Raw genomic sequence first — 15312 nt, forward strand, 5'->3', positions numbered from 1 at the left:
GCTTTTTGGCAAAGCTCAAACGAGACTTGATGTGGGTTTTTTCTTCTTGCCACCCTTCCATAGAGGCCAGATTTGTAGAGTGCTTGTGATAGTGGGCACATGCACACATTGACCAGTCTTTGCCATAAATGCCTGAAACTCCCTCAAAGTCACCAATGGCTTCTTGGTAGCCTCTCTGATCAGTCTCCTCCTTGCCCGGTTATCCAGTTTGGAGGGACGGCCTGATCTATGCGGGGTCTGGGTGGCTCATTCATCACCTCCTCTCCCCTGTAACTATTCCCCAGGTCGTTGCTGTAAATGAGAATGTTCTCAGTCAACTTACCTGGTAAACTAACAGTTAAATAAAAATGGTCTTAACTGTGCTCCAAGGGACAAAGCCTTTGAAATCTTTTTATATCCATCCCGACTTGTGCCTTTTCACAACTTTATCTCGTAGATCCTTTGACAGTATCTTTCCTACCATAGTGGACTCTTTGAATTGCACTACTGAGCAGTGGAGTCCTCTATAAAAAAAACAGCTTTTATTCTGAACTGATCAAAGTCCTAAAATGGATCACAGATGGAAGACAATTAGCTTGACTTGTGATCTTGAAGGTGGTTGGTTATACCTCAGCAAGTTTGCAATTCTAAGGGGTGGGGGGGTTCACTTATCCAAATAGGGCATTTTACTGTTTTACTTTGAGTTTAGAAGAGAAAGATTCACTTGGATGTTGTGGGTTATGGTGTGTAAATAAAGCTGGGAAAAGTCTAAATGTATGCGTTTACATTTCAGGCTGTAAGGCAACAAAAGGTGAACATTTTGAAAGGGGGTGGTGACTTTCTATACCCACTGTAGGCTTCAGTTCAGACTAATCACAATCTTACAGTTTAATCAAGTCACAAAACTATCATGCCGAAGTTGTGTACCTCTCAATACACCAGTGACTGTGTCAAATAAACTGATCACAACATAACAATAAGCAGATGTTTAATCGCTGAGCTGTCATTTCTATAGAAAAATAAAACAGTGCTTAAATAAGTTTTACAGTTGGTGTTAATCTCTTGGAATCTCTCAAATTCAAAATGATTATCATTTGATTCCAATTCATAGATTATCAAGCATATGATTTAGTCAATAGTATGGCAATGACTCATTGTTACCATAACATATGAAATACCTGTCAGTAGGCATTATGCAATGTTGCCCAATCCACATTACAACATTTTTGTTGATAAGACCATCCATACAAAAAGCCATTAATACACAAGATTTAGTGGAAACAAATCATTCAAACAGTAGATGGACATTTTTAACAATGCATATGAAACGTCTAGTAGGTCACATTTATTTATTCCCACTGTGGGAATAAATACAAACGATATCACTAGGAAATTCCCACCATTCAATGGCTTTTGATGTTATCGTCTGACACACTCAACTTTCTAGTAGTCACAGTCCACAGCCCCTTATTCCAATCTCCTGATTGTACCTGTTCGTGAGGGTGTTTGCTTTCCGGGTAAGCTTAGACAGAACCGTGTGTAGTCCGGTCAAATGATAATGAAATTGTTTCTCCAAATCATCATCATCGGATTCTATTCTGGATATGTCCAACGCGGTCACCCCCATTTTTTCTTTCCGCCTGTCGTCGGCTTGTAGGACCCCCCATTCGATGTCATTCCTGATCGATTTTAATAGCACATAGTAATTGTACATGTCCCCGTCCTGGAAATAGGTGGTTGACCCATTGCTGGCGGTCCTAATCGGTGATATCGTTTTCACCTCTTCTTCCTCGTCTAGAGGCACGTCTCTTAGCAGACTAGGAACCATCACCGTCTGATCCATGTTATTCACAGCACCAATAAATCGGTTCATTGCATTGAACAATGAATTCTTTTGATTGTACGAATCCGAAATGTGCATCATTTTTGCGAGAAACCTGACCGCGTGCAGATAATCTAGTTACCTCGAGTCACCGATGATAATGCAGTTTTACTCTGTCAGTCTGAAATCAACCTTAACAAGCTAACTAGCTAATGCTCTTTATCGGATTACAATTACAAATGTAGCTGCTGCAAAAGCTTACTCAGCCCGAGGAAACGTCCAGACTTCTCAAACGTCTTGCCTGCCTTGTGAGACTGTGCTACCTAACGTTACTCACTAATTGACTAACAAGTGTATTTTTTCTAAGGGCGTTCCCGGATCTGTCTCAGTCGAATGTTTTCCCCTCAGGCCAAAGTAACAGGATGAACGACCTGAAATAAGAGACACCATACGGTTAGTTACTTCAAGTAACGTTATTTCAGTATCATTAGTTGCATAGTAGGCCTACCAAAAATTAAGAAATCCTTACACTGGCCAATAGATGCTTCCGTTCCCAACTCACTGAATTAACAGCTAACATTAGCTAGCCATATTTGTAGAATACATTTAGCTCAAGCAGTACAAACTCACCGTGATGTTATCGTCCCTGGTATTTTTCCGAATAACCACTTCACCTGTTAAACTTCTGTTGAAGGCATAAAGTCTTAATTTGACAGCTTGTTGTGAGCAAAGCGACCGATAGCAGCTTGCTAGCTTAATTAATAAATCCTCAGCACCAGCAGGAGGACAGTGAGATGCAGAGTGGCGTACTTGCGTCAGCCCACAAGCCGTAACTCCGTTTTCAGCCAATCAGATTTTAGCCGGTCTCTCACCAACCCCGCTGATTTTCTGGCAAGTCAATTCCCGGTTAGAACATGTTTACTTCCTTCAACAAAAACACCTATCTTTACCTCCTTCCATACTTCCTCTTTTGGAGAGATTATGAAGAAAATAACATAATGTCACTTCAATACTGATAACTCAAATGTGTACTGTGACGAACTTGCTTTCACAGTTTTCGTAAAACCAGGGCTCGTGTACATTTGAATTTGAGGGTCTCAAATGACATCCTTTCAAAGAAATACGGAGGCGAGGAAGGAATCATAATTATGTAATTTGAGTAGTGGAATAGAGCAGGCTCATCTGAGGAAACTGGCGACGTGTTGAAGCAGGAGTTTAATTCAGGCTGGGGTTGCGTCATTCCTGCCCACAAAAACACTTTAAGTAGTAGGTGTACTAGTGACAATTTTTAACAATGTATACACTATCAACAAAGTAGTTCGTTTTTTATGCTGTATCAACATATTATAGTTTGATGCTGTAACAGATTCATGATCACGAATACGGATGTCCATTGTGAATAAGTTACATTGTAACAAACGGTAAGGATTTCATTGGATGTTGTTCTTGTTCGTATGTTTTTTTAGAGTCAAGCCCATAAAGATCCTATTAAATTATTCTAATTGCTAATTCTATGGTCAAATCTGTCTCACGAACACCCTTTCTAGACGGGATCGCGAATACGTTTTTCATAGATGTGATAGTGACACCGTGGGGTAAAAAATATTATTGCTACCTGTAAATTATATTGGATCTATCAGGGGCAGAATGAATTAATGATGATTAACTACCCACGTTATTATCAACAACAAAAAATACTCGTTTCTAGAAACAAAAGAGTAAATATCTCACAACAGAAGCTCACAACTGAAACGATGTAATGACCATTTTATTCATAGATTTAAGATCACAATTGTTCACAATATCAACATACATTTGTTGGCATGCTAGCTGGTGATGCATTTTAAAACGTTCTTTTTTTATACAGTCTTATTTTATCTGTCCAATTTTGGATTGAGAGATAATTTGATCATGGAAATTGGTTTTATACTGATCCCGCGAAAACACAGAGCAACTTCAGAATGCGTCAAAACCCCAAAACAAAAACAAAAACCTAAAAGAATCCTAGTAATTACAGAAATAGAATCTTGGAACCAGCTTTCTGTACTCACATGACAGTTGAATGAAACCATTAACAGTGTTAGTGACCTCGGTGGTCTGCCCCACTCCATTCTACCCCCAGGCCCTCACTAAAGCTTATTATTCCTACAGTCATTACCACCTAAGAGGTTGCCGTCATTTTACTGATTCTCCATTTAAGTAATATACAAAAGTGGCAAATCTTTAAAAAGTGGTATTTCATTTTATTGTTCCAAGCCAGAGCAATGACAGACCGAATCGAGCTCGAACACATCAAGTCTGCCACTGAGAATGACTCTCTCTCTCTTTCTCTCACTGGACACAGACATCAATTCATTGTCTATTCCACATCATTTCATTGAAATGACAATGTTGATTCAACCAGTCTGTGCCCAGTTTGCTGTCTCTCTGTCTACCAATCCCATATAGTGAGAAGCAAACAGCAACAACAAAAGACAGGAAGTAGAATAGTCTTCTCTCATCATCAGAAAGCAGTGCTGACTCAGTGAAACTCTAGTTTGTGCAGCGATATGCGTCAGTCAGGGAGGAGGGTGTTGGAACCGAATGTACTGGGGTGTGGCGGTGGAGAGAGAGAGAACTGGATGTGCTGGAGAATGGACAAGGATAGTCAAATAGAGTGGGATCTCAAGCAGAAGGTGAATGTGTAAAAACATTTGAACACCAAAACTGGAGTTTAAACCAGAAAAATGGCTTTGTCTCAGACTACTGTTATAGAAACACACATGACTAGTTAAAACAACATTATGACTGATTATGACTGACAGACAGAAGGCACAGGGGAGGGAGTGGCAGAGATCACCAAGTACACGACTGAATACAGAGGATCTAAACGCATCACAAATACACATCCACAGAGAGCAACTTGCACAAGGTCATTTAGAGTGATAGTCATTAGAAGCAGGATGTAGGTTTACTGTAGTCCATGTAGCAGCAAAAAGCAGATGCTGTGTGTGTGTGCGCGTGTGTGTCAGTCAGAGAAACTCAGTCCCTTCTGAGTGGGCTCAAGTTTCTTTCGAAGACCTCATATTGGAAATTCTGATGGCATCTCTCAAAGTATTTCCAGGAAATTTAGACTGGGGAAGATAGCAGTGGAACGAGGAGCTATGTTGCATCAAGGCAATTTCTTAGGAATATTGTCAACTTGTGTAAGTGAAGATTGGTACTGTTTGAATTAGGCATGCCTGGATCAGAGCATATGGCTGAGGCAGGTGCTAATCGACAACCATTCATTTTAAAAGAATTAAGGTCTTGAAAGGTAACATTTTTAGTCATGGCATGATGGCATATTAAGGAATGTGTTGAAAGAGAGAAAAAGAGAGTGATAAAGTAAGAAAGATAAGGATTGGAAAAGTAAGAATGGAGTGTTTGGGTGTGTTCCTCCCCAGTTTCCAAGGTGACGTGTACACTCTCCTCCTCCTGGTCTCCCTGGAAGGAAACAAATAACAAAGGTGCCGACAATCACAGAGAGACTCAACATGATTGTGTGTGTACGTGTGTGTCTGCGCATGTGTGACTACATTCCCTGAAAACACCATCCCCACCACCCATAATCAGTGACAATGAGGGGATCCTCTCTTTTGGAACTTGTCACCTGAAGCTTTTGGAAGACAGATCTCCCTGAGAAGTCTCTGCAGGGCCGCCACACAGCCAGAGGGATAGCCATTTGTCTGCTGTAATGAGTGGAGCCTTTAGACTGTGATGTGTGTAAGAAGCCTAAATGCCACTCTTTCTCTCTCTGCACCTGTGGAACGCAGTCTGTCGGTTAACCCACCCGGAGCCTCCCATGCCAGGCTTCTGGTCTATTTAGAGCCCTGAGGCTTCTGAAGTGACAAAACAGCCAACCAATGTCTGATGGATAGGAGCCAGTAATATTTTCTGCAAGCTTCAAATTGACAATGACGCTCTGGTGAAGCTCGGCCATGCTAACCGCTAGCAGGCTAAACCCTATCAGGCTAAACCCTATGAGGTTAAGCCAGTGTGTCATAGGGGGGAGAAGTGGGGGATTCTAACTCTTTAAGGCATAATCACGCCACACAGCCCTGCCCACACGGTATAAATCAGAGTGTTTAATTGCGAGCCAAAAAGCTTTATTTATAATCCACAGCAGCACAGTCAGGGACGGCCAATTAGAGGGGCCTTGCTGGGAAGGTGTGAGCTAGCGATAACTACCTTGCATAGTGAGATCACGTTTGTGTGTGTGTGTATGTGTGTTTGACAGCGACTTGCAGGTGGCTGTAGGGGTTCCAGCCATGGAGGTCTGTGACACAACCCCTTATTACACTGGATGCATTGCACTTAGTCACAGAGACAAATAGCACTACACAAGTGTGTGTGTGTAGCACTCTGGTACCCTGCAGATAATGACCCATTTTGTATTCTACATGAGTCAAATGAAATGGAGTCCATTGCCCATGTTGTGAATGGCTGGGGATCATACAAGGATTTATACATTGCTAGGCATGACCGCCTTGTTGACCGGATAGCCAGCGAGGTGGGACAAGTGGTCTCACCAACAGCACGCATGCATAAACATTCCTGTTTCCTGTGTGCCAGATGTTGTTGTGGGGGGAGGCCAGGGGGAGGTGTTCGTTTTGGAAGTGGGCTGCTCATTGGACGGCTACATGGAGCAGGCCCTTGCTGAGAAGCTGCTTAAATACCAGCCCCTCGTGGCATGCTGGGACAGCCTGGGGTGGAGGTGCAAGCTGGTGGGGTGGAGGTGCAAGCTGGCGGGGCTGATATTTGGCAGTCTCGGCCACGAACACAGGCTTGCAGTGCGTGGCCTCCAGATTGCGGGCCTGACAAAAACCAGGGCAAAGCAATTGGCTAGGTACTGCTCTGTTTCAGCTGTCATGGGCAGCCTAGCTGTTTGGAGAAGGATGTGCTTTCTGTACCCTGCACACAGGGACCTTTGAAATGTTTGGATCCTTTTTTTGTAAATTTGATTGGTGGATTCAAATGAAGTATTTGTGTCAGACTCACCTGCACCTCACTGCTACACCATCTCATATTGGTTGGCAGTGATAAGCCGCGACAGACAGCATGCCAACAGCATACCAATTGACTGGAGAGAAAGAGAGAGAGAGTGAAAAAGAGAGAGAAAGAGAGAGTGGGAGAAAGAGAGAGAGATAATGGGGGAGAGAGCAAGAGAGGAGAGAGTGGGAGAGAGAGGGGGGGGTGGTGATGAAAATGAGTCAGTTCCAACAGCACACAATAAATAATCTCTCTTAAAGGTCCTCAGTCTTCCCTCCATCCTCCCCCTCTTCCCTTCACCCTTCCCCCTCTTCCCTCCACCCTCCCCCTCTTCCCTCCACCCTCTCCATCTTCTCTCCACCCTCTCCCTCTTCCCTCCATCCTCATTGCCAGGGGATGGAGGGCCAAGGAGGGATCAGTGAAGGAAGGAGGAGAGGCAGGATGGGATAGGGATAAGATGAATTAAATGGGTGGCTGCTCCTATAAGAGGTGTCATTGATCTCTCTCTGCCACCCCTCCTTCTCCCCTCGCCGCTTCCCTCCATAACGTTTACAGTGCAATTAATGGGCTCGGGACTGCAGAAGAGCAGGCTGTCGCAGGTCACAGCGTCCACGGAGACACACACACACTCTCACTCTCTCTACCTACCTCCCCCAGGCCCATTAAGGGTAATGGAGGGGGTCGCTGTGACGACGAGCGGCGCTGTGGGGCTAATCGAGCATGTCAGCCAAGCAGGAGGTAACGACCACACTCGCGCATAGTAAAGAGAGAGAGAGAGAGGAGAGAGCGAAGGAGGGAGAGGAGAGAGAGGAGAAATGGAGAGAGAGGGAGCTGGAGAAGGAAGGAGATAGGGGAGAGAGCGTGTGTGTGTGTGCTGTTGTACTCTGGTCTGCATAATAGTTCCCGAGGCGCGCCTGAATGGTATGTGTGTGATGGAACAGGCTCTGAGTGGCGGACTAGCTGATTGGGTCTGAAGGAGCAGCGGTGAACATCGCCCCAGCCGTGTGTAATCATTAATAACCTGCACTGGGCGCACGCTCACACACACACACACACACACACAGAAGGAGCGTGGAAGAACAACTGGCCCATACTGTTACTTACTTGTGAGACAGCTATTCCAAATGTCACTCCAGCAATGATCCCCATGTTAGTCTCAATGAAGTCAGTCACCAGCTCATAACAGCCCTGTAGAAGACAAGGCAAGTGAGTGTGTTTGTCAGTGTGTACGGTGTGTGTCTGTCTGTCCGTGTGTGTGTCTGACCTGCTGGTGGACTTTGCTGGGGGCTATGGTGACATTGTGCAGGTCAGAAGCGTTACAGTCAGAGATGCTTGCACAGCAGCTGGGTGGGATGCCGTTGTTAGGGAACCAGATACTGGACAACCAGCTGGTGTAGTTCAACACACCACAGCATTTCAACTGGAGGGAGAGAGGGGGGATGGAGAGAGATGGAGAGGGAGAGAGAGCGAGAGAGGGATAGAGAGGGAGGGGAGATAGAGAGAGAGATGGAGAGAGCAAGAGAGATAGAGAGTGAGGGGGTTGGAGAGAGAGAGATTTATCACAGTCCGTTTTTAATCACAACCCTAATTTGGCTGTCAAAATGACCGTCACTCACACTGCGCTGCACATTGTCCACAGCCAGGCTCCTCTCGTCCTGGGAATTGTAGTTCTTCACTGCCTCACTGAAGGTCCTCTGGAAGGTTCCCTTTATCTGGGAACACAAACACAAAGTTCTTGTTGTGTTCATAGCTTCTCCCGTTGTGAAACAGATGGACACTGACTGATGAATCCTGCCCACTGGGCACACACTGGTTGAATCAACATTGTATCCACGTCAGTTCAACAAAATTACGTTGAACTACTGTGGAATAGATGTTGAATCGACATCTGTGCCCTGTGGGTGGGTACTCATGATTCTGTGGGTGAGTGCCAGAGGCAGGTATGGCAGGGCCACCTACCTCATGACGAAAGACAAAGCCGGAGATGCCAGCCACAAGCTCTGCCAGGAAGATCAGGGACAGGAACATGGCATACTGCAGAGAGAGGGCACACAGGGCGCCACAAAACGGACACTGAGTTACTGTGTATATTTTGCAGACTTTCTCACCCTTTGCTCACGATAAGATTCTCGAAACACTGCAAGGAACGTTGAATGACAGTAGGAAAGGAAGACATTTTTAGAAGGAAAGAAATTAAACAAAGACATAAACAAACCCACTGGGCACACACTGGATGAATTAACGTTGTTTCCACGTCATTTCAATGATATTACTTTGAACCAATGTGGAACAGATGTTGAATTCTGTTTCTTCCCCAGTGGGAAGAAATAGACAAATTTGAGTTACTCGGATGACAACTTCTCCTAGCTCTCATCAACTTCTCCTAGCTCTCATCAACTTCTCCTAGCTCTCATCAACTTCTCCTAGCTCTCATCAACTTCTCCTGGCTCTCATCAACTTCTCCTAGCACTCACCAACTTCTCCTAGCTCTCACCAACTTCTCCTAGCTCTCACCAACTTCTCCTAGCTCTCACCAGCTTGAGCATCCATGGGCTCCCGCGGCAGGTAGCGAAGCATCCAAACAGTCCGAACACGATGATGCATGTTCCGGTGCCGATGAGAACATAAGGAGCGTTGGTGGAGCTGTCAGCGATGATAGATATGTACGCACCCAGCATAAACTTTCCCCATAGTCCCACAGCTAAGAGGATCGCCCCCGTGATCTGGACAGAGAGAAAGAGAGAGGGGCGAGAGAAGGTGAAAGAGCATTAGAGCCCTGTCACTAAAACGTCATCAAGGGCATCACTGGAGGTTTCAGACCCATAGAGATGATAGGTGGCAAAACTGTAACACAAACATCACAGCTTCATGCTAAATGACACGTTCATATGATATGAAATGTCAGTGGTCTGTTTAAGCAGTCGTCCATAAAAGCAGTCAATTTCTCTGTGTAATAAACCATTGATTACACTGTAAATGATACACTGCCGATCTACTATAATGCTGTTAGTGGCACTGGAGATAGCTCTTTGCTGCCACCCAATGAAAGAAACTGAATCCTCACTGCATGGCTCATGAGACAGAAGAGAAAGCGAGACATTTTATAGGCTCTTTTTTCTGGTTAAAAATAACTAAAACTTACTAAGTAAACCAGACCCAGCTGCTGTCAAGTTTTCAAGATATTTCACTTTCAAAATACAGAAATCATACCATATGATGATTTCTGTATTTTGAAAGTTACATATCTTGAAAACTTGAGTGTCGACAAGCAAAACATTTTGGGACAATGTCAACAATGGGTCAATGAAACAAATACAAATTCCATTAAGTAGATGGGAACTGTGAACATTTGTTTCAATGGCAAACAGCCTTTATGGGATATATTGATTTTTCCACCATCTTTGGCCCTACTCGTGAATGATGACTGGTGTGTCATGACCAGGAAAAACTCCATATTCATAAGGCGAAAAACTATTTTATTTGTGGAAGGTTAGTAGAACGTACGCCACAGGCTAGGATAATTAATGTAGCGGGTTAGGAGACTGAGGTTAAGGTTAGGAAATGGGTTAGGGTTAGGTTTAGCGAAAATGCTCTTCTAACCTACTATGAAAATCACTTTGTATCGAAGTGGCGTGAAAAGAGTGACTGAGTGAATGCAGGCCTTCCAAAAGCCCACCAACACCAGCTTGCATTAGTCGCTGTAGACTGAACACTTTGCTCTCTCTGTGATATAAACACTAGATGACTAATAGGAGACGCTGTCTTGAAGCATCCACACCTCCATCTTTCTCTTAACCAGGTAGGCTAGTTGAGAACAAGTTCTCATTTGCAACTGTGACCTGGCCAAGATAAAGCATAGCAGTGTGAACAGACAACACAGATTTACACATGGAGTTAACAAGTCAATTAACAAGTCAATAACACAGTAGAAAAAAAAGGGGAGTCTATATACATTGTGTGCAAAAGGCATGAGGAGGTAGGCGAATAATTACAATTTTGCAGATTAACACTGGAGTGATAAATGATCAGATGGTCATGTACAGGTAGAGATATTGGTGTGCAAAAGAGCAGAAAAGTAAATAAATAAAAACAGTATGGGGATGAGGTAGGTAGAAATGGGTGGGCTATTTACCGATAGACTATGTACAGCTGCAGCGATCGGTTAGCTGCTCAGATAGCAGATGTTTGAAGTTGGTGAGGGAGTGTTACGATCAACTAGGAGTGGTGGGTGGAATCAGGCGCAGAGAGCAGGGTTCAGTCGTTTGTCAAATTTATTCACCAGCGCAACAAAACGGTCACGCCAACACACAGGGCGTATATAAGTTGCCAGTCCAAACAACAGGACAAAAATAGTCCGGAGAATAAAGACACAAATAAATCACACCATCAAACACAGAGTAACAAAAAACAAGCCCGCACAAATACCCAGCGGGCCTAGTGCCCTTAAATACCCTACAAACAAACCCTAATACAAAACAGGTGTACCCAATTAACCAATAACCAAAACAAACGGAAAGGGAATCGATGGCAGCTAATAGGCCGGCGACGACGACCGCCGAGCCCCGCCCGAACAGGAAGAGGCACCATCTTCGGCGAGGTTCGTGACAGTACCCCCCCCCCCCCCCCCTGACGCGCGGCTCCCTCAGTGCGCCGACCACGGCCTCGAGGACGACCCGGAGGACGAGGCGCGGGGCGATCCGGGTGGAGGCGGTGGAAATCCCTCAAGAGGGAAGGATCTAAAATGTCCCTCCCCGGTACCCAGCACCTCTCCTCCGGACCGTACCCCTACCAGTCCACGAGGTACTGCAGGCCCCTCACCCGGCGTCTCGAGACCAGAATAGCTCGTACTGTGTACGCCGGGGACCCCTCGATGTCCAGAGGGGGTGGAGGGACCTCCGGTACCTCATTGTCTTGTAGGGGACCAGCTACCACCGGCCTGAGGAGAGACACATGAAACGAGGGGTTAATGCGATAATAAGAGGGAAGTAGCAATCTATAACAAACCTCGTTTATCCTCCTCAGGACTTTAAATGGCCCCACACACTGCGGCCCCAGCTTCCGGCAGGGCAGGCGGAGGGGCAGGTTTCGGGTCGAGAGCCAGACCCTGTCCCCTGGTGCGGACACCGGGGCCTCACTGCGGTGGCGGTCAGCGTCTCTCTTCTGCCGTTCACTGGCCTGCCTGAGAGAATCCTGGACTGCCCGCCAGGTCTCTCTAGAGCGCTGTACCCACTCCTCCACCGCAGGAGCCTCGGTCTGACTCTGATGCCACGGAGCCAGGACCGGCTGGTAGCCCAGTACGCATTCGAATGGCGACATATTCGTGGACGAATGCCGAAGAGAGTTCTGGGCCAACTCTGCCCACGGGACGTACCTCGCCCATTCTCCTGGCCGGTCCTGGCAATACGACCTCAGAAACCTACCCACTTCCTGGTTTACTCTCTCCACCTGCCCATTACTTTCGGGGTGATAACCAGAGGTAAGGCTGACCGAGATCCCCAGATGCTCCATAAACGCCTTCCAAACCCGGGACGTGAACTGGGGACCCCGATCGGAGACGATATCCTCTGGAACCCCATAGTGCCGGAAGACGTGGGTAAATAGAGCCTCTGCAGTCTGTAGGGCCGTAGGGAGACCAGGCAATGGGAGGAGACGGCAGGACATAGAGAACCGATCCACAACGACCAGAACGGTAGTGTTCCCCTGAGATGGGGGAAGATCAGTAAGGAAATCTACCGAGAGATGGGACCATGGCCGTTGTGGAACCGGGAGGGGCTGTAACTTCCCTCTAGGAAGGTGCCTAGGAGCCTTACTCTGGGCGCATACCGAACAGGAAGAGACATAGAGCCTCACATCCCTATCTAAGGTGGGCCACCAGTATTTCCCCCTAAGACCCCGCACTGTCCTATCAATCCCCGGATGACCCGCAGACGGTAGTGTGTGGGCCCACCGAATCAATTTATCACGGACACCAAGCGGTACGTAACTTCGACCAGTCGGACACTGTATAGGCGCAGGTTCAACCCTCAACGCCCGCTCGATGTCCGCGTCCACCTCCCATACCACTGGGGCCACCAGCCGAGAGGCTGGAAGGATGGGAGTGGGTTCGATGGACCGGTCCTCGGTGTCATAGAGACGGGACAGCGCGTTGGCCTTAGTGTTGAGGGAACCTGGTCTGTAAGAGATCGTATATCTAAAACGTGTAAAGAACATGGCCCACCTAGCCTGACGCGGATTCAGTCTCCTCGCTGCTCGAATATACTCCAGATTACGGTGGTCAGTCCAGATGAGAAAAGGGTGTTTAGCCCCCTCTAGCCAGTGTCTCCACACTTTCAGGGCCTTTACCATAGCTAGTAACTCCCAGTCCCGCACATCATAGTTCCGCTCCGCCGGACCCAGCTTCTTAGAAAAGAAAGCGCAGGGACGGAGCTTCGGTGGCGTACCCGAGCGCAGAGACAGCACGGCTCCAACCCCAGCCTCGGACGCATCCACCTCCACTATGAATGCTAACGAAGGGTCCGGATGCGCCAACACGGGAGCCCCAGTGAACAGTGCCTTCAACTGGTTGAAGGCTCCATAAGCCTCTGCTGACCACCGCAGATGCACCGGCCCCCCCTTCAGCAGTGAGGTAATGGGTGCCGCTACTTGGCCAAAACCCCGGATAAACCTCGGTAGTAATTGGCAAACCCTAAAAACCGCTGCACCTCCTTTACCGTGGTCGGAGTCGGCCAAACGGTTGGAAATGCGATAACCCAGGAAGGAAACGGCTGGTTTGGAGAACACACATTTCTCAGCCTTGACGTATAGGTCATGCTCCAGCAGTTGCCCAAGGACCTTGCGCACCAGGGAAACATGCGCGGCGCGTGAGGTAGAATAAATCAAGATGTCATCAATATAGACTACCACACCCTGCCCGTGCAAGTCCCTGAGAATCTCATCTACAAAGGATTGGAAGATGGCTGGAGCATTCTTCAACCCATACGGCATGACGAGGTACTCATAGTGGCCTGATGTGGTACTAAACGCTGTTTTCCACACGTCTCCTCCCCGAATACGCACCAGATTATACGCGCTCCTGAGGTCCAGTTTTGTGAAGAAACGCGCTCCGTGGAATGATTCCACCACCTTAGCGATGAGAGGTAGCGGATAACTAAAACCCACTGTGATCGAATTGAGACCTCATAATCAATGCACTGACGCAGACCTCCCTCCTTTTTCCTCACAAAAAAGAAACTCGAGGAGACGGGTGACATGGAGGGCCGAATGTACCCCTGTCTCAGAGCTTCCGTGACATATGTCTCCATAGCCAGCGTCTCCTCCTGTGACAGTGGGTACACATGACTCCGGGGAAGTGCAGCGTTCTCCTGGAGGTTTATCACGCAATCCCACCGTCGATGGGGTGGTAATTTGGTCGCTTTCTTCTTACTAAAAGCGATAGCCAAATCGGCATATTCTGGGGGAATGCGCACACGGTGGAAACCTGGTCTGGACTCTCCACCGTCGTGGCACCGATGGAAACTCCTATACACCTCTCTGAACACTCGTCTGACCACCCCTTAAGAGCCCCCTGTTTCTAGGAAATAAGGGGATTGTGAATAGCCAGCCAGGGAACCCCCAACACCACCGGAAACCCAGGTGAATCAATAAGGTAGAAACTGATCCTCTCCCTATGATTCCCCTGCGTTAACATGTCCAGCGGAATCGTGGCCTCCCTGACCAGCCCTGACCCTAACGGTCGGCTATCTAAGGAGTGCACGGGGACAGGTGGGTCTATCTGCACTAACGGAATACCCACGATCCATAAAACTCCCAGCTGTGCCTGAATCGACTAGCGCCTTATGCTGAAGAGAGGGGAAAAACGCAGGAAAAAAAATTAACAAAAACATGTGACCAACAGGGAGCTCTGGGTGAGTTTGGTGCTGATCAGGCGTGCGGGTGCAGGCAGCGAACGGTTGAAAAGCATGCATTTTGTTTTACTAGCGTTTAAGAGCAGTTGGAGGCCACGGAAGGAGTGTTGTATGGCATTGAAGCTCGTTTGGAGGTTAGATAGCACAGTTTCCAAGGACGGGCCGAAAGTATATAGAATGGTGTCGTCTGCGTAGAGGTGGATCAGGGAATCGCCCGCAGCAAGAGCAACATCATTGATATATACAGAGAAAAGAGTCTTGGCTCTAACCCTGGGTTATGATGCATTTTGTCAGTGCATCATACAAAACCATCTTCCCATTCTTTTATGTTGTTGTTATATTTGTGTGTTTCTACTAGTACTTATTATGTGCACCCAATCATTGTGGATTGTGATTTCTATGTATTGGCCATTGAGAGGCTTTGAAGCCACCTGTCGGCCATATTGGCACATAAGAATATATGGGATGCTACTGTATTTCAGTTAAATGTTTCAAGAACATGCATTTAAGTCTTTTTTTGTTGAAGTGGGGACAATAACATTAGTAATAAAACAAATTATACTTTAAGGAAAATGTTTTCATATATTGTTATTTTAT

The 15312-nt window shown here is 46.7% G+C and overlaps 2 protein-coding genes across 2 annotated transcripts in view; both read right to left on the minus strand.

Annotated features, from left to right (window-relative positions):
- Window positions 1-950: 950 nt before the first annotated feature.
- On the minus strand, window positions 951-2615 carry LOC109875973 (mid1-interacting protein 1-B). Its single transcript, XM_020468430.2, has 2 exons — window positions 2432-2615; window positions 951-2232 (listed from the first exon to the last, which is right to left on the minus strand). Exon 2 carries the CDS (start codon window positions 1901-1903, stop codon window positions 1430-1432), a length of 474 nt encoding a protein of 157 aa, XP_020324019.1. The 5' UTR covers window positions 1904-2232; window positions 2432-2615; the 3' UTR covers window positions 951-1429.
- A 936-nt stretch (window positions 2616-3551) lies between these two features.
- Window positions 3552-15312, minus strand: part of LOC109885165 (tetraspanin-7) — a 37603-nt gene continuing 25842 nt past the window's right edge. Inside the window, exons 2-8 of the mRNA XM_031823944.1 lie at window positions 9346-9534; window positions 8771-8845; window positions 8428-8523; window positions 8076-8231; window positions 7916-7999; window positions 6821-6902; window positions 3552-5266 (exon numbers count right to left, since the gene is read on the minus strand). Of these exons, the coding sequence (XP_031679804.1) occupies window positions 6834-6902; window positions 7916-7999; window positions 8076-8231; window positions 8428-8523; window positions 8771-8845; window positions 9346-9534 (669 nt within the window). The 3' untranslated portion in view covers window positions 3552-5266; window positions 6821-6833. The remainder of the gene's footprint in view (window positions 5267-6820; window positions 6903-7915; window positions 8000-8075; window positions 8232-8427; window positions 8524-8770; window positions 8846-9345; window positions 9535-15312) is intronic.

Source organism: Oncorhynchus kisutch, linkage group LG5 (assembly GCF_002021735.2).
Source record: "Oncorhynchus kisutch isolate 150728-3 linkage group LG5, Okis_V2, whole genome shotgun sequence".
Lineage (NCBI taxonomy): Eukaryota > Metazoa > Chordata > Actinopteri > Salmoniformes > Salmonidae > Oncorhynchus > Oncorhynchus kisutch.